At 36.2% G+C, this 27,463-nt stretch overlaps 1 protein-coding gene across 1 annotated transcript; it reads left to right on the forward strand.

The window, feature by feature from the left end:
* The first annotated feature begins 3,388 nt into the window (after positions 1–3,388).
* pimr199 (Pim proto-oncogene, serine/threonine kinase, related 199) lies at positions 3,389–25,776 on the forward strand. The gene is made up of 23 exons (XM_087240196.1): positions 3,389–3,564; positions 4,816–5,160; positions 5,330–5,572; positions 5,724–6,965; positions 7,155–7,658; positions 8,269–8,363; positions 8,469–8,519; positions 8,622–8,997; positions 9,114–9,284; positions 9,388–9,499; positions 9,593–9,607; positions 11,738–11,841; positions 19,875–20,021; positions 21,280–21,624; positions 21,802–22,044; positions 22,196–23,005; positions 23,195–23,740; positions 24,358–24,452; positions 24,558–24,608; positions 24,711–25,086; positions 25,203–25,373; positions 25,477–25,588; positions 25,682–25,776. Exons 1-23 carry the CDS (start codon positions 3,516–3,518, stop codon positions 25,704–25,706), a joined length of 6,228 nt encoding a protein of 2,075 aa, XP_087096322.1. The 5' UTR covers positions 3,389–3,515; the 3' UTR covers positions 25,707–25,776.
* Positions 25,777–27,463: the final 1,687 nt, after the last annotated feature.

Raw genomic sequence — 27,463 nt, forward strand, 5'->3', positions numbered from 1 at the left:
GTCTTAAAATCTTTTTGTTAATAACAGGGGGACTAATAATTCAGACTTCAACTGTATGTATGTATGCATTATATATATATATATATATATATATATATATATATATATATATATATATATATATATATATATATATATATATATAAAATGTACCAGTGGCACCTGCAGCAGTATGGCTGTACGCATGTGCGTACCTACCATGAGAAGAGAAGGAATTAATGCAGCTATTTTATTTATTTATTTATTTATATTATTTAAACCATATAGATATATTGACGAAGAATGAAAGAAGGACAACAAATAAAGGTGTGCATTTGTGTGTTTTAAAGTGTATGTACTTGCATGGTAGGAGATATTGTTTAAAACAAGGTTCAAAATGAGTAAACACTTTTTAAACAAATATACTTAATTGAGACATTTGCCAAAAGGCCTAAAACTAATAACACAAATACTGATCCTCCACACAGAGTGGAGACCATCTCAGCCAGGGTCTCTTTCATCAAACAGATCAGATTCAGCCTCAGATTCAGATTCTCCTCGTATGGACGACTACCATTTAAGGTGTTTTAAACAATCTGACAGACTGGCATAAATATGCAGACATCTCCATTCTCACAACAAGTTTGAGTTTTTTCACCCCTTCAACCAAGTTTGTTGCATTGCGGTATAGTGTGGGAACATGTTTAGTGCTGTTGCGAAAAGGCTACTATGTAAATGCCTGTCCTGCTCATTTAAATTACTTGATTAAATTAATTAAATTGTAATTGACAGGCGCAACATGGAAAACTGTTTAATATAGGGTTCTCTGAAACCAAATATTTCACTTTAATTTTATACAGGGTGGATTTATTATTTTATTTGACAATCCAGTTCTTGATTCAGCGCTGTTGAAGCATATAGTGGATTTGTTTTGAAGCACTTCACCCTTAAATGTTTTTCATTCTTCTATTTAATTTAGAAGATAACTGACCAAGAAAAATATTTAAACAAAGATTATATTATATATATAATTCGTTTTAAATGTTGTTTTTTTTTTCAAGAAAAATTTATGTATTATATTTTTGTTTGAGCCCGTCCACTACTCAACTGTGCAGGTGGATGATTTTTGGTCAGTGAAAAGTAAGGATTTAATCAATGCATCACTAATTGTATTGTATCACAATCTTCTGTCATACATTTGCAAAATTTTTAATATGTCATAATTTTAAAGCTCTTTTAATCTTAAGCATCTGGTTTTCTCTTGGTGCTGATAAGCTTTTATTACATTTAGATTTCAACGGAATATTAAAATTAAAAAGGAAACGAATTATGTCGTAACGAATGCCCTTAAATAATGTAGCCTTTGACAGTAAGCAACCGCGTTTCTTGACATGATTGCGGGTCGAAGGCGGGACTGGATTTTTGCATACCTTGGAATAAAATCCTGCAGGTACCCCTGTTATGTACATAGTAACAAAAATAATAATTCTAATAATAATAATAAAATATATTCCTAAAATAAATATTTGGTTTATTTTACACAATTTTAGTTTTATTCACACAGTTTTCACACAATTTTAGTTTTATTTATTTATTTAGCAGTTTTATAGTTACCTATGTAATATTTAATAGGTTTATACTTTGTGCTTTTTCTCAATGTCGAGAGAGAGCCACACACCAGATGGCCTCACTTCTCTATAATGTCCAGAGAATTTTTTCCCGTAACCAGTTCCAGCTGGTTTCCTCAATTTAGCCAATCAAAATTTCAATAGATCATGGAATATTATATATGTGTATGTGTGTGTATATATATATATATATATATATATATATATATATATATATATATATATATATATATATATATATGTGTGTGTGTGTGTGTGTGTGTGTGTTAGCTCTCCTGTTAAACTAGTATTTTTCAAATAATTCCTGGGTAATGTTTTTATCTGTTAAAAATTTTACTTCTTTTGGAATTTTATTTAATAAAAAAATTTAAATAAGATCAATATTATTAGCCCACTATAGCCACAGAACAAACCACTATCCAATAAGGTGACTAATTATCCTAATTTGCCTGGTTAAAACAACAACTTATATAATTACATAAATTGCACTATAAGATCTTAAAAAGATAAGTGGAAAAATAGTACGTACTGTCACCATGGCAAAGCAGGAACGTTTGAAAATCTTTTAATATCAAATGGGCGTAACTATTTGATAAAGCATTGCTTATTAAACAGTTTCAGTAAAAAGTGAATATTAAACTTTTATTTGTAAAAAGACAGAACATTCATTCATTCATTTTCTTTTTGGCTTAGTCCCTTTATTAAGCTGGGATCGCCACATCAGAATGAACTGCCAACTTATTCAGAATGTGTTTTTACACATCCAGCTGTAAACCATCACTGGGAAAGAAAAGACAGAAAAATTTAATATATTATTTTAGCCCAATCTTTCTCTGAAATTATGTGATCATTTTTATTTATGGAAATTTCATTCATTCTAATTTTTATCCATTTATAAAAATATGTAAATTTCTAAAGGTTTTGAATGTAGAATAAATGTTTACAATGTGAATGCTACACTCCGCATTATCCAATTTCTTTTAAGAAGAGAAGAAATATAAAAAAATCTGAATTGACTCTACAATGAACAGGAATACAAGTAGGATATTAACTCAAAATAAAATAGTTGTATAGAAGATAACAAAAATAAAAAGACATGACAGCAACAATAACAGAGATGTAAAAAAAGTAACAAAAAAAGAGATTTAAAAAAATGAACTTACTGGATGAAGCATGAGGGTTTCATATTTCTATCTGCTTGCAATTTTTAGTTATTAGATAAACATATGGCTTTAAGCAGTAAGTCAATTTCAATTAAGATATTTGCAAGTGAAAAACTTGAGAAATTTCTGTTTTTAAATAAAAATGACATTTTAATGTGATTTATGTTCTATTAAATGCTTTTTGTGTTGCTTGTTTTTTTTGTGATACATGTGAACGCTGATGTGGTTGGGTGGTAAAGCCAACAAAAAAAAATTGTGGAAAATAAAAAAGTTAATGTAAAAACATTTGCCATTTAATAATAATAATAATAATAATAATTATTATTATTATTATTATTATTAATATTATAAAATTAAATAAAACACTTTTTAATAATAATAATATTAGTTATTACATTATATATTATATATCAATATATTATAGTATAATATATATTATTCAAATAATTCTGTAAAACCAACCAAAATCTTTGCGATATTTTACATGTCTCAATTAAACTTGTTTGATTCCTTTAAGTAACTGTAAATGTCAGAAATGTCCGTGATATTTCGAATAATAGCATCAACCGCATTATTCGAATTCGTTCTAAAAATTCCACGGACTCATTACGTCACCGCGGTGAAGCTGCAAAAGAGCAAACACTTAAGAAACATCTTCAAAACACCTCTCGCTTGAACACAGATTGACGGCTAGTTTACTAGTCGAGCAAAAGCGACGATCACAGTGTTTTACCACGTTTCATTGATGCCGAGTTTGCCTTCCACTGCCACTGTCATGGCGAACAGCTCAACAGGTAAATTCTTGTTTGTATTTATTTGTGTACAAAGGTTTGAGGCCTACTCTCCAAGTACAATATCTATGCTTATAAATTCAACATGGCAGTCAACATCGTAATTCATAATTTATGCGTAATGTGACATTACATCTGATGAGCGTGTGTAGGCTATTTTATCAGGGAAAATTTGGTTTTATATTTACAGATTTGGACTTTCTCCTTAATAATATAATTTCTGAAAAGTATTTTTTGTTCATTTTAAATAGTGAAATCACAATAACGTTAGCAGCAAATGATTATCAAAGTACAACATTGTTCACAGTCAAAATAGTGCTAATGCTGTTTAATGTCTTACTTACATGTGATTTCAGACCAAATAATCAAAGTAAGGTGGTAAAGGAACATGTCACAAGTCTTCACTGAACAAATGAGCGAATATAAAACCAACTTTAAGTTACCTCAATGGCTAATTTGAACATATTACAGACATCACAACCTTGCTTAAGTAGGAAGCCTCCATTTCTGGGGCATCAGGCGTCCACTATGAATATGTGGGAGATTCCAGGAGACATGGAGACATATTATATGTAATGTTGTCTGACTAAATAAAAGAAATGTGAAATTTAAATTAAAATAGGATGGTTATTTTATCCGGTTTACAACTGTACACTTGTAATATATAACCTTTTCCTTACAGGAGCTTGAATAATTTGACTTTTCAATAACTTTATATGATATTTAAATGGTCATTTTAAAATCTTTATGATATTTTAATGACAATTAACTGACCAAGAAACTAAAATCAGTTATGCTATATAGTAATACACAATTAATATGTCTAGTCATGCATTGCTAATATTGGTAACATTAACAATTAATAAAAACAAAAAAATAATTATATTATAATATTAGTTTCTGTTTTTATGTGATACGAGAAAGCAATTATTAGATTTAATGTATTGTCGTGTCTTTGTTTTTCTCAGTTGTTGAGAATAAAAAGTGGCAGGGATGTAACTCAGATGACATAAATATTTTCAATATAAGTATCATCATACGATGTTTAGATAAGTGTTATTTATATGTTGTCTATATACAAATTATTTTGATCCGTGTATCTGGATCCAAACTGATTGCCCATTATTACATTTAACCCTTAACACACACACACGCACACATTGTGAAATTATGTTTATTGTAAACTCTTTAATTTATTAAATTGAAAGAAAGTGAATATATTAACTTAAAATCTTTTTTTGTCATTGTTTTCAGAAACGCAACCAAACAGGAAGAAGAATTGCCTTTGTGCATTCTTCAAAAATAAACGGCTGGCTTTACAGAAAGCCAGTCAGTGTCGACGTCGAGACTGTAAAGTATCTCCTTTACAGCCTCCGTCTGACACAGAACCACCGGGTCCACAGCCAGGCCCATCAACAGATAATCTTCAGCTTGGTCTGTCCAGCTTTGAGTCTCTGGCTGTAGACGATCAGACAGATCTTCAGTCTGGTCCGTCCGGCCTCAGGTCTCGAGCTGTAGACGATCAGCGTGATGTTCAGCCTGGTCCATCCAGCAATAAGCTAACCAACTTTGCAGAAAACAATCCAGAGCCAGCTGAAGGTGAGCTTGTCGTTTTTATGCAGTTTTTTTGTACTTGTGTCAAGTAACCCTATGTATATAGCATATGCTGCACTAATACTGTGACATTATTGTTTAAAATTTAATAAATTTTCAAGTTAAAGAAAGTGACTGTAGTAACTAGCAATCTTTTTTTTGTCATTGTTTTCAGAAACACAACCAAACAGGAAGAAGAATAGCCTTTGTGCATTCTTCAAGAATAAATGGCTGGCTTTACAGAAAGCCAATCAGTGTCGACGTCGAGGCAGTAAAGTCTCTCCTTTACAGCCTCCGTCTGACACAGAACCACCGGGTCCACAGCCAGGCCCATCAACAGACGATCTTCAGCTTGGTCTCTCCAGCAACAAAACAACAAACTTTGAAGCAAACAGAGCCACTGCAGAGCCAGCTGAAGGTGAGCCTTTTCATACTTGTGTCAAGTAACCCTATGTATAGCCTATGATGTACAAATGCTGTGACATTATGTTTATTATTAAATATTTAATTAATTTTCAAGTTAAAGAAAGTGAATGTTGTAACTAGAAATCTTTTGTCTTTGTTTTCAGAAACACAACCAAACAGGAAGAAGAAAAGCCTTTGTGAATTCTTCAAAAAGAAATGGCTGGCTTTACAGAAAGCCAATCAGTGTCGACGTCGAGGCAATGAAGTATCTCTTTTACAGCCTCTGTCTGACACAGAACCAGTGGGTCCACAGCCAGGCCCATCCAACCTCAAGACAACATCTGCAGAAGATCAGCATGATCTTCAGTCTGCTCTGTCCAGCTTTGGGTCTCTGGCTGTAGACGATCAGGCTGATCTTCAGTCTTGTCTGTCCGGCCTTGAGCCTCTGGCTGTAGACATTCAGGCTGAACCTCAGCTTGGTCTGTCCAGCTTTGAGCCTCTGGCTGTTGAAGATCAGGCTGATCTGCAGTCTAGTCCATCCAGCCTTGAGTCTCTGGCTGTTGAAGATCAGGCTGATCTGCAGTCTAGTCCATCCAACCTTAAGTCTCTGGCTGTTGAAGATCAGGCTGATCTGCAGTCTAGTCCATTCACCCTTGAGCCTCTGGCTGTAGACGATCAGACTGATCTTAAGCTTGGTCTGTCCAGTTTTGAGTCTCTGGCTGTAGACGATCAGGCTGATCTGCAGTCTAGTCCATCCAGCCTTGAGCCTGTGGCTGTAGACGATCAGGCTGAACTTCAGCTTGGTCTGTCCGGCCTTGAGCCTCTGGCTGTAGACGATCAGACTGATCTTAAGCTTGGTCTGTCCAGTTTTGAGTCTCTGGCTGTAGACGATCAGGCTGATCTGCAGTCTAGTCCATCCAGCCTTGAGCCTCTGGCTATTAAAGATCAGGCTGATCTGCAGTCTAGTCCATCCAGCCTTGAGCCTCTGGCTGTAGACGATCAGCTTGATCTTAAGCTTGGTCTGTTCAGTTTTGAGCATCCGGCTGTAGACGATCTGACTGATCTTAAGCTTGGTCTGTCCAGTTTTGAGCCCCAGGATGTAGACGATCAGACTGATCTTAAGCTTGGTCTGTCCAGTTTTGAGCCTCAGGCTGTAGACGATCAGACTGATCTTCAGCTTGGTCTGTCCAGTTTTGAGCCTCTGGCTGTAGACGATCAGACTGATCTTAAGCTTGGTCAGTCCAGTTTTGAGTCTCTGGCTGTAGACGATCAGACTGATCTTCAGCTTGGTCTGTCCGGCCTTAAGTCTCTGGTAGTAGTCGATCAGTCTGATCTTTATCCTGGTCTTTCCAGCAATAAGCCAGCAAACTCTGATGCAAAACCAGCCAATCCAGAGCCAGATGAAGGTGAGCCTAATGTCATTTTATTGCTGTTTTTCAAACGTGTAAAGTAACCCTTTTAAGTCATGTATTTATTTATTCACAGTATTTTTGTTAGTTTCAAAATCCTAAAATCATTTTTGGTTGATAGTCTCTGTATATGACTTCTGATATTGAGTGCCATTTTCTAACTTTTTTTGTGTCTGGGGTTTTTAGAAAAAACAACAGATGTTGAGAAGAACAGAATCAATACATTCTTCAACAAAACGTGGCAGACTGTAAAACCTGTACTCAAAAAGAACAATGTGGTTAATCCACGGCTGGACACAGGTTCAGCTGCTGCAGAGCCAAATCCACACACTTCTGAGCCAGATTCACGTGCATCAGAGCCAGAACCACCCATTCCTGAGCCAGACTCACTTATCCCTGAGCCAGAACCACCCATTCCTGAGCCAGACTCACTTATCCCTGAGCCTGATTCACCCATTCCTGAGCCAGAACCACCTGTTCCTAAGCCAGACTCACCAGTTCCTGAGCAAGTAGTTCGATTACATCTGCAGGATCAAACTGACAATTCTTCAGACAAAGAATCTTCAGATGAAGAATCTTCAGAAGATTCCCAGCCTTGTTTGTCTAAGTTTGTTCGAGCACCTACTAAGCACAGACGTATTGGAGACAAAAGCTGGTTGAGAACCATCGCATCGCCGGGTCCAAATATCCGTGAGTGTTTTATCTTTTCTTGTTCGTTTACTGATGATTGTTCCTAGTTTTTATAGTAACTCTGTTTATTTATGTGTAGTGTACAAATAGTCATGATCGAATTTGATTGATTTCCTAATTGCCTGTTAGAATATGATTGTAAAGAAAGTGGTTGTCATCTTGTTTTTTTTCAAACTTGAGTTATATTTAGATGACAAATGTCTTATGTAAACACACTCAAACAGCCATTACGATTTAGTTTCAGACATAATTCGACACACCAGACCAAACTACTCAAGTATTTCAGGCTTAAGCCATGGTCATATTGCACTAATCACCCCATAGACTTCCATTCAAACATGTCAACAAGTCAGACCAAAAACACAAACTTTGACTGGCGAATTTGCACTACGTGAACGTGTGAAACCAGTAGAAGATAAAAATCATCTTGTTTTATCTCTTCGTAGCTGAATTTTGCATGGTCAAACTGTAGTGCGATTGCGGCTTTATTTTAAAACTAGATTGTATAACTTATTTAAGAACTGTAGATTTATATCTGTAGAAGTTGGAAAAAAACACTTCTGTATTCCATTTTTTGTTAAAAATTATTAACATTTGTGCTTTTTTGCAGTTCCATTTTCTGCAGTATACGAAGTTGGAGAGAAGCTTGGAGAAGGAGGCTTTGGCGAAGTGTTTGTGGGGCTCCACAAACTTAATCAACAACAGGTAAAATACATATCAGCGCTTACATTTCAGTCATATGTTTCTAATTTCCAGAGTGAAAAGATTTCATTAGAGTTTACCCAACATCTCTTTTTTTTGTTTTTGCAGGTTGCTATCAAATTTGTGAAGAAGACAAGAGCAGACCGGTATATCAGAATTGTAAGTTGTCCGTGAACATATTGTATATATTTAAATGCAAATGATCTTAAATGCTAGTGACATTGAAAGATACCTAACCTTTTGTTCAACTATTTTCTCCAGCCTGGGCTTTCCAAGCCGCTGTTGGCAGAAGTGTCATTAAACCTGCTGCTGAATCAACAACCGATAAGCCCTTACATCGTTCACATGATAGACTGGTTTGATGAGGAACAACGCTACATACTCATCATGGAATACCCACAACCCTGCGTGAATCTGCTCAGCTTTATAACTCAGAACAAAACAAAGAGTGAATCTGAGGCACGTAGCATTTTGTACCAAGTGGTCCTCGGATGCAAGCACTGTCTCGACAGAGGTATCTTCCATCGGGACATCAAGTTAAACAACTGCGTGATCAACACCGAGACACACCAAGTCAAACTGATAGACTTTGGCTGTGGAGATCTCCTCAAGAGTGTCTATGTGGGTGGATTTACTGGTGAGTTGGGTTAGCTTTCATACAATGAGATGTGTTTACTGTGATACTAATATAATGGATATCTGAAAGTTGAAATGTTTGCTTAACCTGTCTATGTCTTGCATTTTTATGAACAGGAGGATGCTGTCCACCAGAGTATGTTGCGACATTGGCATATCGGGCAGACCCAACAACGGCATGGTCTCTGGGCTATCTGATGTACAAACTGATGTGTGGCATCTACCCCTTTAAATCACTGGAAGACATGAAGACAAACAGTCTGACTTTTCCATTGGGCCTATCCAGAGGTTAGAGAACACTATAGTACCAGTATCACAATGGCCGTAACACAGCAAACTTTCAAACTTGACACTGTCAGTAACTAACCAGCTCTCTTGTAAACACTTGCAGAATTCCAGGATTTGATCTCGGGGTGCCTGATCACTGATCCAAACAAAAGATCCACCGTAGATGACATCCTAAACCACGAGTGGTTTCAGCAAATGCCAGCAGCAGGAGTCAGGTATTGTTTCTTAGGAGATAATGACAGAAATCAATTTCTAAATCTAAACAGTGCTATCAAACATAACCCTTAACTTTTTCTTTTTCTATCCAGCACAACCTGCACGAAACGGACATGAAAGAGTCTTCAATCAAGCAAACTTATTGTAAAGGGATAGCTCAGCCTATTAATAAAGAAGAATGTTCTGAGGTCCTTGTTGTTTGTAATGTAAGTCAATAGTTACTGTTTCTGAGATGAAAAATAAACACAAAGAAATCCAAATAAACAGTGTCTCATTTCAAAGAAATTAATTCAAGTACTATTAGCTTTACACATGTGTGAGTTCATTTAAAATAGTTTTCACACTTGTCTTATTTAGTTTGGTTGAATCGCATTAGAGTTTGTTTTCCCTCTTGGTGCGGTTCGTTTGAGCAGTTGTGAGTGTAGCAATCGTACTCGAGTGCCACCAAAAGCGTACTAAAAAAAGCTCCTCAAGGAGGTCTCCGTACCCCTCAAATGAACCCTGGAGCGGTTCGCTTGTGGTGAGAACATGATCCGAACTAGAACAGATCCAACCTCAAAAAGGACTGCGGCTTTTTGGACTAATCCAGCTGCTGTAGTCCATTGCCCCGTGCATTATGGGATGTAGAGGAAAAATACTTGTTGACAGCGCTTTACCAATAATTTTACACAGAAAGAGAGAGGGAAAAACATTACCTGATAGAGCGCTGGTAATATTTCCTGAAGATGACTATGTCGCAGTTTAGCTAAATTAATTCACGCCTCCTCACAAAGTGACTTGCAATGTGCATTCGCCGTTTGCAATGCATTTAAACATTGTTTTCCAGCCGCAGCTGCGCTTCATTCTTTAAATGTATAGTTTGTCTAAATTAATGTATGAAAAACTATATAGTACACTATGACCAGGGATACAATCAGCCAGTCAGTCGGCCCTCCATAGTGAAAAGCGTCATTTTGTGTCTGCTGGTTTGTTTACTTGCGGGAGTTCCATTGCCATTTTCCTGCACGTTAATTCTGACCAATCGAAAGCAGTTTAGGAAGTGCATGTAATAACATCTGGCCAATAAGTGATGTGGATTTTGTCATATGACTGCATTTTGTTTTGTTTTTTTTTTTCAATTGGTTCAGACCAAATCAATCAGTGTGGTGTCAAAAGGACCCAAAAACGGCAGAGAAATGCTCCACTCAGTCCACTGTATCATTTGTTGCCCTTGGTCAGGACCAAATGAACTGAACCACAGATGTGGAAGCACCCTTAGTGTAATCTTACATTTTTATTGTGGTTGTCACATCCAGGATCCACATACTGTATAATAACACCCTGCTGCTGCAAACACATGTAACCCCTGTAGCAGATCTATATACAGGTGGAGCTGGGGTGGAGGAGGGAAAAGATTGTTAGCTTTATACAAATTTGAGTTCATTTAAAAATGTAACTGTGCCTCTTAGGGTGCTTTCACACCTGTGGATCGATTCTTTTGTTCTGGAACAGGGATTAAAATGGTTACAATGTTGCACTTTGTTCTTGGTATAGTTTGCTTTCACACAGCAAAGTTTCAACTACATAACCATAATGCACTGTGATATAGCCTGGTTGGTTAGTTCATTGGATTGTTTTGCTTTCTCACTACAACCGATTCGCTCCAGAGTTTGTTTCAATCGAGCCGAGACCACCTCATCCAGACGATCTCGGACCGATTATTTGGCACGGATCAGAGCGCGATTGCTGGATTCACACATGCCAAACGAACCGCGCTAACTGGGAAAACGTACCAGGTTCCGAAACAAAAGTCTAGGTTTGAAAGCACCCATAGTGTAATTTTGTATTTTATTGTGGTTGTCACGTCCAGGATCCACATATAATAACACACTACTGCTGCAAACACATGTATCCCCTGTAGCAGACCTATACACAGGTGGAGCTGGGGTGGAGGAGGGAAAAGATTGCCAGCACTAACAACAATCAGGCAACAGTGACAATCACCTGAACCAACTAGTTGATGACAAAGCAGAACTTTGTCATTCTGTCATGACAACTCTAGATTTAGTAGAATAATTAATATGTTTACGTCAATGTTTATGTGTTCTGTCTTGGCATCGTAGATCTTCTACATGCTGTCAGGGAAAAACAATAGTAACTATTGGTAACTTCCGTTACATGAATCAATAAGGACCTTAGATTTGGCTAAAATATCTTGGCTTGTGTGAGTAAACTAACAGCTAATTGACCTGATTTAGGATGAACGATCCCTTTAAGGGTTCTGACACAGTCAGCAAACCTGAGTATTGCTTGGGCAACATCCTGGAGGTGCCCGCTAACAAAGAAGAAACAATGAATAAAAGTGCAAGATATGATGTGGATCACAATAAATGCTTCTCAATCAGTCATGATTCAGTTATTCTCAATCTTTATTTTTTATTTTGCCTGATCAATACTTGCATATTTCTGTTGTTTTTCTATACTACAAAATGTTTCTACAATTTTATTAATGGTGATAGCTCCAAATTGAGGCTTTTGCCAGGTTTAGCTCACTTTAGTGTGCACTGAATAAAATGTTTAAACACACACACACACACACACACACACACACGTCAACTATCTTTATGGTGAGTTTCCATAGACCTAATGATTTTAATAATGCACATTCTTATATTGGGCAGCACAGTGGCTCAGTGGTTCCTAACAGGAAGGTCGCTGGTTCAAGTCCTGGCTGTCCACAGTTCAAAGACGTGGTATGGGTGAATTGGATTAACTAAATTGGTCGTAGTGTGTGAATGCGAGAGTGTATGGGTGTTTCCCACACTGTAAAAAAAGTTGACTCAACTTAAATTTTAAGGCAACAAACATAAGGACATTTTTGAGTTTGCTCAACTTAAATCGAGTTAAGTGCAGTAATTGGGTTGAAAGTTGAGTCAACTCAAAAATGTCCTGAAGTTTGTTGCCTTATAATTTTGAGTCAACTTCTTTTGTTTTTCACAGTGGGTTGTGGCTGGAAGGGCATCTGATGTGTAAAAGAAATGATGGAATAGTGTGGCATATACAGAAAGCCCCTGACACTGTGTGGGGTTAGAAAAACATGATTCATTTAGGAAAATAAATACTTAATGCATATTCAACGCTTATACAAGACCGTAACTTACCCATATTAGAGAATAATGAACCAATACTGCAATATTGACTTTGATTCATTTTTAAAATCAGCACTGTTCATCGCTGATTTGCACTTGACACCAGGAGCCTCACATTTTAAGATAAAAACTACTTGCTTGTATTTTCCAAAACTTTAATCAAAGATGGCTGTGTTAAAATGAACCTCGACAGCATCACAGAGACGTCTATATGATGTTGGTGTTTACATGTGGACTTTGTCTTTTCTCCAGACAGATATTAAACAAATTTATAATACATCTTTATGATTATGATTTAGAATGTTTGGAAAACAGACCTTTAAAAGGGTTTATAAGATTACTGTAAAAAGCAGATGTTTCAGAGACCAAATGCTATTTAAAATATGTCTTACAGATGTAACATTTGTGTGTGCAATATGGGTCAGTCATTATATAAAGAGTCAGAATTATTAGGCCCCCTGTTTATTTTTCCCCCATTTCTGTTTAACACAGCGGATATTTTCAACACATTTCTAAACATAATCATTTTAATAACTCATTTCTAATAACTGATTTATTTTATCTTTGCCATGATGACAGTAAATAATATTTGACTAGACATTGTTCATGACACTTTTATTCAGCTTAAAGTGTCATTTAAAGGCTTAACTAGGTTAATTTGGTTAACTAGGCTGTTTATGGTAATTAGGCAAGTTATTGTATAACGATGGTTTGTTCTTTAGACTATCGATAAAAATATAGCTTAAAGGGGCTTATGATGTTGTCCTTAAAATGTTTTTAAAAAAATTAAAAACTGCTTTTATTCTAGCCAAAATGAAACAAATAAGACTTTCTCCTGAAGAAAAAATATTATCAGACATACTGTGAAATTTTCCTTGCTCTGTTAAACATTATTGGGGAAATATAAAAAAAAAAAGGGGGGGGGCAAACAATTCTGACTTCAACTGTTTATTATTAGTTGAAGCCCTCGTGAATAATTAACCCCCCTGTATATTTTTCCCGCAATTTCTGTTTAACGAAGTAAAGATTTTTTCAAGACATTTCTAAACATAATGTTTTTAATAACTAATAACTGACAGTACATAACATTTTACTCGATATTTTTTAATTTACAGTGTAAAAAAATCTGATTAATTAGTCATGATGGCATGTCTTACAGATGTAACATTTGTGTGTGCAATATGGGTCAGTCATTATATATATATATATAGTTGAAGTCATTATTACTATTCCCTTTTGTTTATTTTTTTTCTTCAATTTCTGTTTAACAGAGCAGATTTTTTCAACATATTTCTAAACATAATAGTTTTATTTAACTCATTTCTAATAACTGATTTATTTGATGTTTGCCATGATGACAGTAAATAATATTTGACTAGATATTGTTCAAGACACTTCTATTCAGCTTAAAGTGACATTTAACTGTATCGTACTGTACCAGTCAGTGGAAACGAGCCAAAAAGCTGCACGCTTTGTGGATTAAAAAAATGAATAAATAAAAAAATAAATAAATAAAATTTAAAAAAAAAAAAAAAAAAAAAAAATATATATATATATATATATATATATATATATATATATATATATAAATTAAATAAAATTCAATAAACCAAATGTTTCAAATTTATCTAAAACGTCAAACCACATGAGACAATCTACAGCTGAAACATTTCCTTGAAAAACGGTCAATTAGGCTTTATATAGTAATGACAGTGGACAAATAAAAAACACTTTCTAACAGGCTTCTCATACAGTGTGTACCAAGTGTGCCGCAAGCCTACGTTTGAGTGAAGGTTTCGGCCGTTAGATCGCCCCCTGGGGGCTGGCTGCAGTACAAGTCATAAAGCCCGCCTCCTCCGTGTTAATGAAGGAGACTTGAGCCCAAATAAAAAAAAATATTACACTTGCAATAAAATGTCCCGAAAGATAGTTCTGGTCGATTAAGGCACTGGTTATTGGGCTGAAATAGGTGCAGATCTTCATTTTTGTAAACAGTTTGTTTTTAGCAGTAATTTAATGCTGGGCGTGTCATCGTGATTGACAGCTGTGATTGACAGTTTCTCAAAGCGCGGCGTCTGAGCTTCGGCAGGAGACTGAAGTAGACTGAAATGTTATTATTCGATTTCTGTGTTATTTTACCATGACAAAATGAGTTCAGCAGTAAACTATAGTTTCTGACATACATGATCCTGGTGGAACACTGTTTATTCGCTAAGTTCAGGGCTTTTTTTGGGCTTTATTAGTTTGCTGATACACGCCTAGCCACCCAGATAGCAAAACACAGTTCCGGCTAGATTCTCGCCTGCCGGAGACTTATCTCTTAGAGCTCAGACTGACTAATGTTACCTCTGCTGGACCTACTCCGGATGCCTGGACTCACTACCCAATTTCAGCCCGAGTCAATCGAGCCAGATGCGGCGGCCGAGCGAGCAGGCGCTGCCGCATGTGAGCCGGAATCAGCCCGCGACGCCGCAAGTAGGTTATGCGCTGCGGCCTGGAGCTGGCGCGATTGAATATATAAAACCCTCATATTTGTTAACGTTATTACATCCATTTGTGTTGATATGACAGCAAACGCATGCTGAGAAGTTCGGGGGGCGTAGTTGATTTTACATAAAGCGTTTGATTGGAAGCTCGACTCTGCTCATTTTCGCGGCTCCTCCTCTGGCTCCATCAGACAATCCTTCTGCGCATGTCTGGCTCCAATTTCAGCAGTCTTTTGCGACAGTTTGTGCCCGTCAAGCAGACGTTTTGCCCTCAAGGCGTTCAACGGGAAAAAGGGCTGTCGCGTCGTCCATATTTTTTACAGTCATTGGTGTGTACACAATACACGTCATGCCCATTCACACACCCCGCCTCATATCAAAAATGTCAATATCAATGATATCAATGATGCTGATTGGCCGACACCTGCGTATCATTAAAAGTCGTGTGGCTAGGCTAACGAGTTAGGCCAAAGGTAAACATTAGCACGTACGAAAAGCATCGAATAAGCTAAAAGATCAAAACTATGCAAAGCTCACCCCCGTCCGTGCAACATGTACCATTTTCAAATAAAAACTATAATATAAAACCCGCATACGTTAACATGGGAAACCAGCTGTTGGTTACTTTAATGGAGGTGTAACGGTTAGCTCCCAAGAGCTAGAAACTTTATCAAAACATTGACAAATCCATTTTAAACAGCAGACTCTAACGAAAATAAACAAATATAGAACATTAGAGAAGGTAATTTAAAAATACTTACTAACTTTTTCCAACAAAACCCTAATGACTTCTTCTTCTTCTTATGAGTTTTATTGGCAGTTAGCATACAACTTTTAGGTGCATTACCGCCACCTGCTGGTTAGGAGTGTGGGCCATGATCGCATATATATATATATATATATATATATATATATATATATATATATATATATATATATATATATATATATATATATATATATATATATATATATTCCTACACCACTTATATCTTTATATCTAAATCCTTTTATCTAATTTAGACATTTAAAAATTTTATACAGTCCTCATCTGACTTGTTTTTTAGTATTTTAATCAAATTAAAATTTGCATTGATTCTTTTTTAATTTAAAATAAACACTTCCTTTCCCTATTGTAACATGCTCCACGGTTTTTTCTTGCCCACAAAAATCACATCTTCCTGTCTGATGTTAATTCATTTTGTACAATATACTGTTGAGTCCTGAGTCCAAATCTAATTCTTGATATTATGCTCTCTTCCCTCCTACTTCTACTCGTTATTCTTCCTTTATCCACATTTCCTTAAATATTAAACAACCACCTCCCATTTTTTCCTTCCTCCCATTGTTTTTGCCACCCACTTTTTAAAATTCGCTTAATTAAAACCTTTATCTCACTTTTACTATATTTTATTTCCATGTCTGTAACTGATTTCCTTTTAGCTTCTTTAGCGCCATCATCTGCCAACTCATTCCCTGTTATTCCGCTACGAGTTTCTAATCCCATCATCTGAATGCGATTTATTGTTTGCAATATCTCGATCAATATATCCTTTCTGCTTTCAGAATGTCCACTCTCTAATGTCATCAGTGAGTAATTTAAGTCGAACATACCAATGCTCCTAACCGTCTGTTTTCCTCAACCCATTGAAGTGCCATTAGTATTGCCACCATTTCTCCAGTATACACTGAAAGGTCATCTGATATTCTTTTAATAACTTTAATTCTAAAATCTATTACTGTGTATGCTACCCCCACTCTGTTTCCTCTATCTTTAGATGCTTCTGTATATATTAAAACATGATTAAAATATTTGTCTTTAATATATGTTTGCACCCTTTGAATATTAAAATTGCCCTCCGCACTCTTATCTCCTATCTTTAAAGTGATGTATCAACAATGGGTTTTGGTAGTAACCATTCAGGAGTATTTGACCATGGAACCCCAATAACTTCCCTTAACCTTCGTATAGATGTTTAGCTAACAACAGACGCTACTCCTGACAAAACCCTATTAGCACTCGGACTCTGCGCATGCGCTCACAGGATTTGTTTACAATTATTAAACGTTTAGAGTCAGCCAGAGATGGCGTTTATCGTGTACTACATAGCATACGTTTATGGCAGCACATCACCTCAAATACTTTTTATTTTTTGATTAGGTTCATTTTACAACATCATGGCTGCAACAGCCACAATATAACAGGAGTGTCTAAAAAGCTCCCAGCACCAAGCCTTGCACCACTAGTTTGAATCTATGTAGTATAGTTGAATTTAGAATTATTAGCCCCCCTTTGATTTTTGTTTTCTTTTTTAAATATTTCCCAAAATTATGTTTAACAGAGCAAGACAATTTTCACAGTATGTCTGATAATATTTTCTTAGTCTTATTTGTTTTATTTCGGCTAGAATGAAAGCAGTTTTCATTTTTTTAAATGCCAATTTAAGGTCAATATTATTTTTTACAATTTTAATTTTTTTTTATGACAGAACAAACCATTTTTACACAATGACTTGCCTATTTACCCTAACCTGCCTAGTTAACCTAATTAACCTAAATAAGCCTTTAAATGTCACTTTAAGCTGTATAGAATTGTCTAGAAAAATCTAGTCAACTATTATTGACACATGGCAAAGATAAAATAAATCAGTTATTAGAAATGAATTATTAAAACTACTATGATTAGAAATGTGTTGAAAAAAAATCTCTCTGTTAAACAGAATTTGGGGAAAAAATAAACAGGGGGGCTAATAATTCTGACTTTAACTTATATATAAATATATTATGTAATACATGATATGTAAACTAATCATTCTAATAATAATAATAAAATAAATTCATAAAATAAATATTTGATACTGGCCACACAATTTAAGTAAAAAAAAAACAGGTTAATACTTTGTGCTTTTTCTCAATGTCGAGAGAGCCACACACCAGATGGCCTCACTAACTCGTTTAGTTCTCTAGACATGCGGTACAGGTGAATTGGGTTGGCTAAATTGTCCGTAGTGTGTGAATGTGAGTGTGGATGTTACCCAGAGATGGGTTGCGGCTTGAAGGGCATCCGCTGCGTAAAAACTTGCTGGATAAGTTGGCAGTTCATTCCGCTGTGGCGACATTAGATTAATAAAGGGACTAAGCCGACAAGAAAATGAATGAAATACTTAGGTGATGTATTTTTCTGTAGAAAATTTTACTTGGTTTGGAATTTTTTAAAATAAAAAAATAAATAAAATAAGATCAATATCATTAGCCCACTTTCATTTTTTCCTTTTGGGTTAGGCTACAGAACAAACCACTATCCAATAACGAGATTAATTATCCTAATTTGCCCGGTTAACATAATAACTTATTACGTAAATTGCACTATAGTATCTTAAAAACATTATTGGAAAAATAATACCATGGCAAAGCAGGAAGGTATGAAAATCTTTTAATATCAAATGGGCGTAACTATTTGATAAGGTATTGCTTATTAAAACGTTTCAGTAAAAAGTGAATTTCAAACTTTTATTTGTGAAAAGACAGAAAATTCATTCCTTCATTTTCTTTTCGGCTTAGTTCCTTTATTAAACTGGGGTCCCCACAGTGGAATGAACTGCCAACTTATTCAGCATATGTTTTTTTACACAGCGGATGCCCTTCCAGCTGTAACCCATCACTGGAAAAGAGAAGACAGAAAAATTTAATATATTATTTTAACCCAATCTTTCTCTTAAACTATGCAAACTTTTTTATGGAAATTTCATTGATTAAAATTTTTTATCCATTCATAAAAATATGTAAATTTCTAAAGGTTTTGAAAGTACAATAAATGTTTACAATGTGAATGCTACAGTCCGCATTATCCGATTTCTTTTAAGAAGAGAAGAAATATAAAAAATCAGAATTGACTCTACAATGAACAGGAATATAAGTAGGATATTAACTCGATATAAAATAGTTGTATAGAAGATAACAAAAATAAAAAGACATGATGACAGCAACAATAACACAGACGTAAAATAAAAGTAATAAATAGAGATTTAAAAAAAAAATGAACTTAGTGGAAGAAGCATGAGGGTTTCATATTTCTATCTGCTTGCCATTTTTAGTTATTAGATAAACATACGGCTTTAAGCAGTGTCAATTTTGATTAAGAAGTTTTCAGGGGAAAAACTTAAGAACCTATTGTGTATTAATAAAAATGACATTTTTAATGTGATTTATGTTCTGTTAAATGCTTTTTGTGTTGCTTGTTTTTTTGTGATATATGTGATGTGAACGCTGATGTGGTTGGGTACTGTGAAGTCAAAGATAAAATTCTACTTGTGGACAATTAAAAAGTAAAGTAAAAACATTTGCCATTTAATAATAATAATAATAATAATAATAAAACTAAATTATTTTTTTTTAAAAATAATAATAATAATAGTTATTACATTACTATATAAATATAATACAATAGTATCATATATATTATTATTTCGTTTTTATTTTTCCGGTTTGAGTATCCTATAGCACATCATGTATTTTAACTGAAGAGTTGTTTTATTGATGACGATTTATTCAAATAATTCTGTAAAACCCAAGCATAAACTTTGGGAGATTTTACATGTAAAAATTTAAACATTTTAGATTCCTTTAGGTGACTTTAAATGTCAGAAATGTCCGTGATATTTCAAATAATAACATCAACCGCATTATTCGAAATTCGTTCTAAAGATTCCACGGACTCATTACGTCACCGCGGTGAAGCTGCAAAAGAGCAAACACTTAAGAAACATCTTCAAAACACTTCTCGCTTGAACACAGATTGACGGCTAGTTTACTAGTCGAGCAAAAGCGACGATCACAGTGTTTTTACCACGTTTCATTGATGCCGAGTTTGCCTTCTACTGCCACTGTCATGGCGAACAGCTCAACAGGTAAATTCTTGTTTGTATTTATTAGTGTACAAAGGTTTGAGGCCTACTCTCCAAGTACAATATCTATGCTTATAAATTCAACATGGACGTCAACATCGTAATTCATAATTTATGCGTAATGTGACATTACATCTGATGAGCGTGTGTAGGCTATTTTATCAGGGAAAATTTGGTTTTATATTTACAGATTTGGACTTTCTCCTTAATAATATAATTTCTGAAAAGTATTTTTTGTTCATTTTAAATAGTGAAATCACAATAACGTTAGCAGCAAATGATTATCAAAGTACAACATTGTTCACAGTCAAAATAGTGCTAATGCTGTTTAATGTCTTACTTACATGTGATTTCAGACCAAATAATCAAAGTAAGGTGGTAAAGGAACATGTCACAAGTCTTCACTGAACAAATGAGCGAATATAAAACCAACTTTAAGTTACCTCAATGGCTAATTTGAACATATTACAGACATCACAACCTTGCTTAAGTAGGAAGCCTCCATTTCTGGGGCATCAGGCGTCCACTATGAATATGTGGGAGATTCCAGGAGACATGGAGACATATTATATGTAATGTTGTCTGACTAAATAAAAGAAATGAGAAATTTAAATTAAAATAGGATGGTTATTTTATCCGGTTTACAACTGTACACTTGTAATATATAGCCTTTTCCTTACAGGAGCTTGAATAATTTGACTTTTCAATAACTTTATATGATATTTAAATGGTCATTTTAAAATCTTTATGATATTTTAATGACAATTAACTGACCAAGAAACTAAAATCAGTTATGCTATATAGTAATACACAATTAATATGTCTAGTCATGCATTGCTAATATTGGTAAGATTAACAATTAATAAAAACAAAAAAATAATTATATTATAATATTAGTTTCTGTTTTTATGTGATACGAGAAAGAAATTATTAGATTTAATGTATTGTCGTGTCTTTGTTTTTCTCAGTTGTTCAAAATAAAAAGTGGCAGGGATGTAACTCAGATGACATAAATATTTTCAATATAAGTATCATCATACGATGATTAGATAAGTGTTATTTATATTTTGTCTATATACAAATTATTTTGATCCGTGTATCTGGATCCAAACTGATTGCCCATTATTACATTTAACCCTTAACACACACACACACACATGCACACATTGTGAAATTATGCTTTTTGTAAACTCTTTAATTTATTAAATTGAAAGAAAGTGAATATATTAACTTAAAATCTTTTTTTTGTCATTGTTTTCAGAAACGCAACCAAACAGGAAGAAGAATTGCCTTTGTGCATTCTTCAAAAATAAACGGCTGGCTTTACAGAAAGCCAGTCAGTGTCGACGTCGAGACTGTAAAGTATCTCCTTTACAGCCTCCGTCTGATACAGAACCACCGGGTCCACAGCCAGGCCCATCAACAGATAATCTTCAGCTTGGTCTGTCCAGCTTTGAGTCTCTGGCTGTAGACGATCAGACAGATCTTCAGTCTGGTCCGTCCGGCCTCAGGTCTCGAGCTGTAGACGATCAGCGTGATGTTCAGCCTGGTCCATCCAGCAATAAGCTAACCAACTTTGAAGAAAACAATCCAGAGCCAGCTGAAGGTGAGCTTGTCGTTTTTATGCAGTTTTTTTGTACTTGTGTCAAGTAACCCTATGTATATAGCATATGCTGCACTAATACTGTGACATTATGTTTATTGTTTAAAATGTAATAAATTTTCAAGTTAAAGAAAGTGACTGTAGTAACTAGAAATCTTTTTTTTTTGTCATTGTTTTCAGAAACACAACCAAACAGGAAGAAGAATAGCCTTTGTGCATTCTTCAAGAATAAATGGCTGGCTTTACAGAAAGCCAATCAGTGTCGACGTCGAGGCGGTAAAGTCTCTCCTTTACAGCCTCCGTCTGACACAGAACCACCGGGTCCACAGCCAGGCCCATCAACAGACGATCTTCAGCTTGGTCTCTCCAGCAATAAAACAACAAACTTTGAAGCAAACAGAGCCACTGCAGAGCCAGCTGAAGGTGAGCATTCTAGTACTTGTGTCAAGTAACCCTATGTATAGCCTATGATGTACAAATGCTGTGACATTATGTTTATTATTAAATATTTAATTAATTTTCAAGTTAAAGAAAGTGAATGTAGTAACTATAAATCTTTTGTCTTTGTTTTCAGAAACACAACCAAACAGGAAGAAGAAAAGCCTTTGTGAATTCTTCAAAAAGAAATGGCTGGCTTTACAGAAAGCCAATCAGTGTCGACGTCGAGGCAATGAAGTATCTCTTTTACAGCCTCCGTCTGACACAGAACCAGTGGGTCTACAGCCAGGCCCATCCAACCTCAAGACAACATCTGCAGAAGATCAGCATGATCTTCAGTCTGCTCTGTCCAGCTTTGGGTCTCTGGCTGTAGACAATCAGGCTGATCTTCAGTCTTGTCTGTCCGGCCTTGAGCCTCTGGCTGTAGACATTCAGGCTGAATCTCAGCTTGGTCTGTCCAGCTTTGAGCCTCTGGCTGTTGAAGATCAGGCTGATCTGCAGTCTAGTCCATCCAGCCTTGAGTCTCTGGCTATTGAAGGTCAGGCTGATCTGCAGTCTAGTCCATCCAGCCTTGAGCCTCTGGCTGTAGACGATCAGGCTGAACTTAACAATGGTCTGTCCAGTTTTGAGCCTCTGGCTGTAGACGATCAGGCTGATCTTAAGCTTGGTCTGTCCAGTTTTGAGTCTCGGGCTGTAGATGATCAGGCTGATCTGCAGTCTAGTCCATCCAGCCTTGAGCCTCTGGCTGTAGACGATCAGGCTGATCTGAAGTCTAGTCCATCCAGCCTTGAGCCTCTGGCTGTAGACGATCAGACTGATCTTCAGCTTGGTCTGTCCCGCCTTAAGTCTCTGGTAGTAGTCGATCAGTCTGATCTTTATCCTGGTCTTTCCAGCAATAAGCCAGCAAACTCTGATGCAAAACCAGACAATCCAGAGCCAGATGAAGGTGAGCTTAATGTCATTTTATTGCTGTTTTTCAAACGTGTAAAGTAACCCTTTTAAGTCATGTATTTATTTATTCACAGTATTTTTGTTAGTTTCAAAATCATAAAATCGTTTTTGGTTGATAGTCTCTGTATATGACTTCTGATATTGAGTGCCATTTTCTAACTTTTTTTGTGTCTGGGGTTTCTAGAAAAAACAACAGATGTTGAGAAGAACAGAATCAATACATTCTTCAACAAAACGTGGCAGACTGTAAAACCTGTACTCAAAAAGAACAATGTGGTTAATCCACGGCCAGACACAGGTTCAGCTGCTGCAGAGCCAAATCCACACACTTCTGAGCCAAATCCACCTGCATCAGAGCCAGAGCCATCCATTCCTGAGCCAGACTCACTTATCCCTGAGCCTGACTCACCCATTCCTGAGCCTGATTCACCCATTCCTGAGCCTGACTCACCCATTCCTGAGCCTGATTCACCCATTCCTGAGCCTGATTCACCCATTCCTGAGCCAGAACCACCTGTTCCTAAGCCAGACTCACCCATTCCTGAGCAAGTAGTTCGATTACATCTGCAGGATCAAACTGACAATTCTTCAGACAAAGAATCTTCAGATGAAGAATCTTCAGAAGATTCCCAGCCTTGTTCGTCCAAGTTTGTTCGAGCACCTACCAAGCACAGACGTATTGGAGACAAAAGCTGGTTGAGAACCATTGCATCGCCGGGTCCAAATATCCGTGAGTGTTTTATCTTTTCTTGTTCGTTTACTGATGATTCTTCCTAGTTTTTATAGTACCTCTGTTTATTTATACCTGTTTATTTATGTGTACTGTACAAATAATCTTGATCGAATTTGATTGATTTCCTAATTGCCTGTTAGAATATGATTGTAAAGAAAGTGATTGTCATCTTGGGTTTTTTTCAAACTTGAGTTATATTTAGATGACAAATGTCTTACGTAAACACACTCAAACAGCCATCACGATTTAGTTTCAGACATAATTCAACACACCCGACCAAACTACTCAAGTATTTCAGGCTTAAGCCATGGTCATATTGCACTATTCATCCCATAGACTTCCATTCAAACATGTCAACAAGTCAGACCAAAAACACAAACTTTGACTGGCGAATTTGCACTACGTGAACGTGTGAAACCAGTAGAAGATAAAAATCATCTTGTTTTATCTCTTCATAGCTGAATTTTGCATGGTCAAACTGCACGAGCTTTATTTTAAAACTAGATTGTATAACTTATTTAAGAACTGTAGATTTATATCTGTAGAAGTTGGAAAAAAACACTTCTGTATTCTATTTTTTGTTGAAAAGTATTAACATTTGTGCTTTTTTGCAGTTCCATTTTCTGCAGTATACGAAGTTGGAGAAAAGCTTGGAGAAGGAGGCTTTGGCGAAGTGTTTGTGGGGCTCCACAAACTTAATCAACAACAGGTAAAATACATATCAGCGCTTACATTTCAGTCATATGTTTCTAATTTCCAGGGTGAAAAGATTTCATTAGAGTTTACCCAACATCTCTTTTTTTTGTTTTTGCAGGTTGCCATCAAATTTGTGAAGAAGACAAGAGCAGACTGGTATATCAGAATTGTAAGTTGTCCGTGAACATATTGTATATATTAAAATGCAAATGATCTTAAATGCTAGTGACATTGAAAGATACCTAACCTTTTGTTCAACTATTTTCTCCAGCCTGGGCTTTCCAAGCCGCTGTTGGCAGAAGTGTCATTAAACCTGCTGCTGAATCAACAACCGATAAGCCCTTACATCGTTCACATGATAGACTGGTTTGATGAGGAACAACGCTACATACTCATCTTGGAGTACCCGCAACCCTGCGTGAATCTGCTCAGCTTTATAACTCAGAACAAAACAAAGAGTGAATCTGAGGCACGTAGCATTTTGTACCAAGTGGTCCTCGGATGCAAGCACTGTCTCGACAGAGGTATCTTCCATCGGGACATCAAGTTAAACAACTGCGTGATCAACACAGAGACACACCAAGTCAAACTGATAGACTTTGGCTGTGGTGATCTCCTCAAGAGTGTCTATGTGGGTGGATTTACTGGTGAGTTGGGTTAGCTTTCATACAATGAGATGTGTTTACTGTGATACTAATATAATGGATATCTGAAAGTTGAAATGTTTGCTTAACCTGTCTATGTCTTGCATTTTTATGAACAGGAGGATGCTGTCCACCAGAGTATGTTGCGACCCTGGCATATCGGGCAGACCCAACAACGGCGTGGTCTCTGGGCTATCTGATGTACAAACTGATGTGTGGCACCTACCCCTTTAAATCACTGGAAGACATGAAGACAAACAGTCTGACTTTTCCATTGGGCCTATCCAGAGGTTAGAGAACACTATAGTACCAGTATCACAATGGCCGTAACACAGCAAACTTTCAAACTTGACACTGCCAGTAACTAACCAGCTCTCTTGTAAACACTTGCAGAATTCCAGGATTTGATCTCGGGGTGCCTGATTACTGATCCAAACAAAAGATCCACCGTAGATGACATCCTAAACCACGAGTGGTTTCAGCAAATGCCAGCAGCAGGAGTCAGGTATTGTTTCTTAGGAGATAATGACAGAAATCAATTTCTAAATCTAAACAGTGCTATCAAACATGAACCTTAACTTTTTCTTTTTCTATCCAGCACAACCTGCACGAAACGGACATGAAAGAGTCTTCAATCAAGCAAACTTATTGTAAAGGGATAGCTCAGCCTATTAATAAAGAAGAATGTTCTGAGGTCCTTGTTGTTTGTAATGTAAGTCAATAGTTACTGTTTCTGAGATGAAAAATAAAAACAAAGAAATCCAAATAAACAGTGTCTCATTTCAAAGAAATTAATTCAAGTACTATTAGCTTTATACATGTGTGAGTTCATTTAAAATTGTTTTCACACTTGTCTTATTTAGTTCGGTTGAATCGCATTAGAGTTCGTTTTCCCTCTTGGTGCGGTTCGTTTGAGCAGTTGTGAGTGTAGCAATCGTACTCGAGTGCCACCAAAAGCGGACTAAAAAAAGCTCCTCCAGGAGGTCTCCGTACCCCTCAAATGAACCCTGGAGCGGTTCCCTTGTGGTGAGAACATGATCCGAACTAGAACAGATCCAACCTCAAAAAGGACTGCGGCTTTTTGGACTAATCCAGCTGCTGTAGTCCATTGTGCCGTGCATTATGGGATGTAGAGGAAAAATACTTGTTGACAGCGCTTTACCAATAATTTTAAACAGAAAGAGAGAGGGAAAAACATTACCTGATAGAGCGCTGGTAATATTTCCTGAAGATGACCATGTCGCAGTTTAGCTAAATTAATTCACGCCTCCTCACAAAGTGACTTGCGATGTGCATTCGCCGTTTGCAATGCATTTAAACATTTAAACAGCCGCAGCTGCGCTTCATTCTTCAAATGTATAGTTTGTCTAAATTAATGTATAAAAACTATATAGTACACTATGACCAGGGATACAATCAGCCAGTCAGTCGGCCCTCCATAGTGAAAAGCGCCACATTGTGTCTGCTGGTTTGTTTACTTGATGGAGATTGATACTGATCAGGATTGATACTGAATGGAGTTCCATTGCCATTTTCCAGCGCGTTAATTCTTACCAATCGAAAGCAGTTTAGGGAATGCATGTAATAACATCTGGCCAATGAGTGATGTGGATTTTGTCATATGACTGCATTTTGGTTTTTTTTGTTTTTTCAATTGGTTCAGACCAAATCAATCAGTGTGGTGTCAAAAGGACCCAAAAACGGCAGAAAAATGCATTTGTTGCCCTTGGTCAGGACTAAATGAACTGAACCACAGATGTGGAAGCACCCTTAATGTAATCTTACATTTTTATAGTGGTTGTCACATCCAGGATCCACATACTGTATAATAACACCCTGCTGCTGCAAACACATGTTACCCCTGTAGGAGATCTATATACAGGTGGAGCTGGGGTGGAGGAGGAAAAAGATTGTTAGCTTTATACAAATGTGAGTTCATTTAAAAATGTAACTGTGCCTCTTAGGGTGCTTTCACACCTGTGGATCGATTCTTTTGTTCTGGAACAGGGATTAAATGGTTACAATGTTGCACTTTGTTCTTGGTATAGTTTGCTTTCACACAGCAAAGTTTCAACTACATAACCATAATGCACTGTGATATAGCCTGGTTGGTTAGTTCATTGGATTGTTTTGCTTTCTCACTACAACCGATTCGCTCCAGAGTTTGTTTCAATCCAGCCGAGACCACCTCATCCAGACAATCTCGGACCGATTGTTTTGGCACGGATCCGAGCGCGATTGCTGGATTCACACATGCCAAACGACCCGCTTACTGGGAAACCGTACCAGGTTCCGAAACAAAAGTCTAGGTTTGAAAGCACCCATAGTGTAATTTTGTATTTTATTGTGGTTGTCACATCCAGGATCCACATATAATAAC

Source organism: Danio rerio, chromosome 2 (genome assembly GCF_052040795.2).
Source record: "Danio rerio strain M-AB ecotype USA chromosome 2, GRCz13ab, whole genome shotgun sequence".
NCBI classification, from domain to species: Eukaryota; Metazoa; Chordata; class Actinopteri; order Cypriniformes; family Danionidae; genus Danio; species Danio rerio.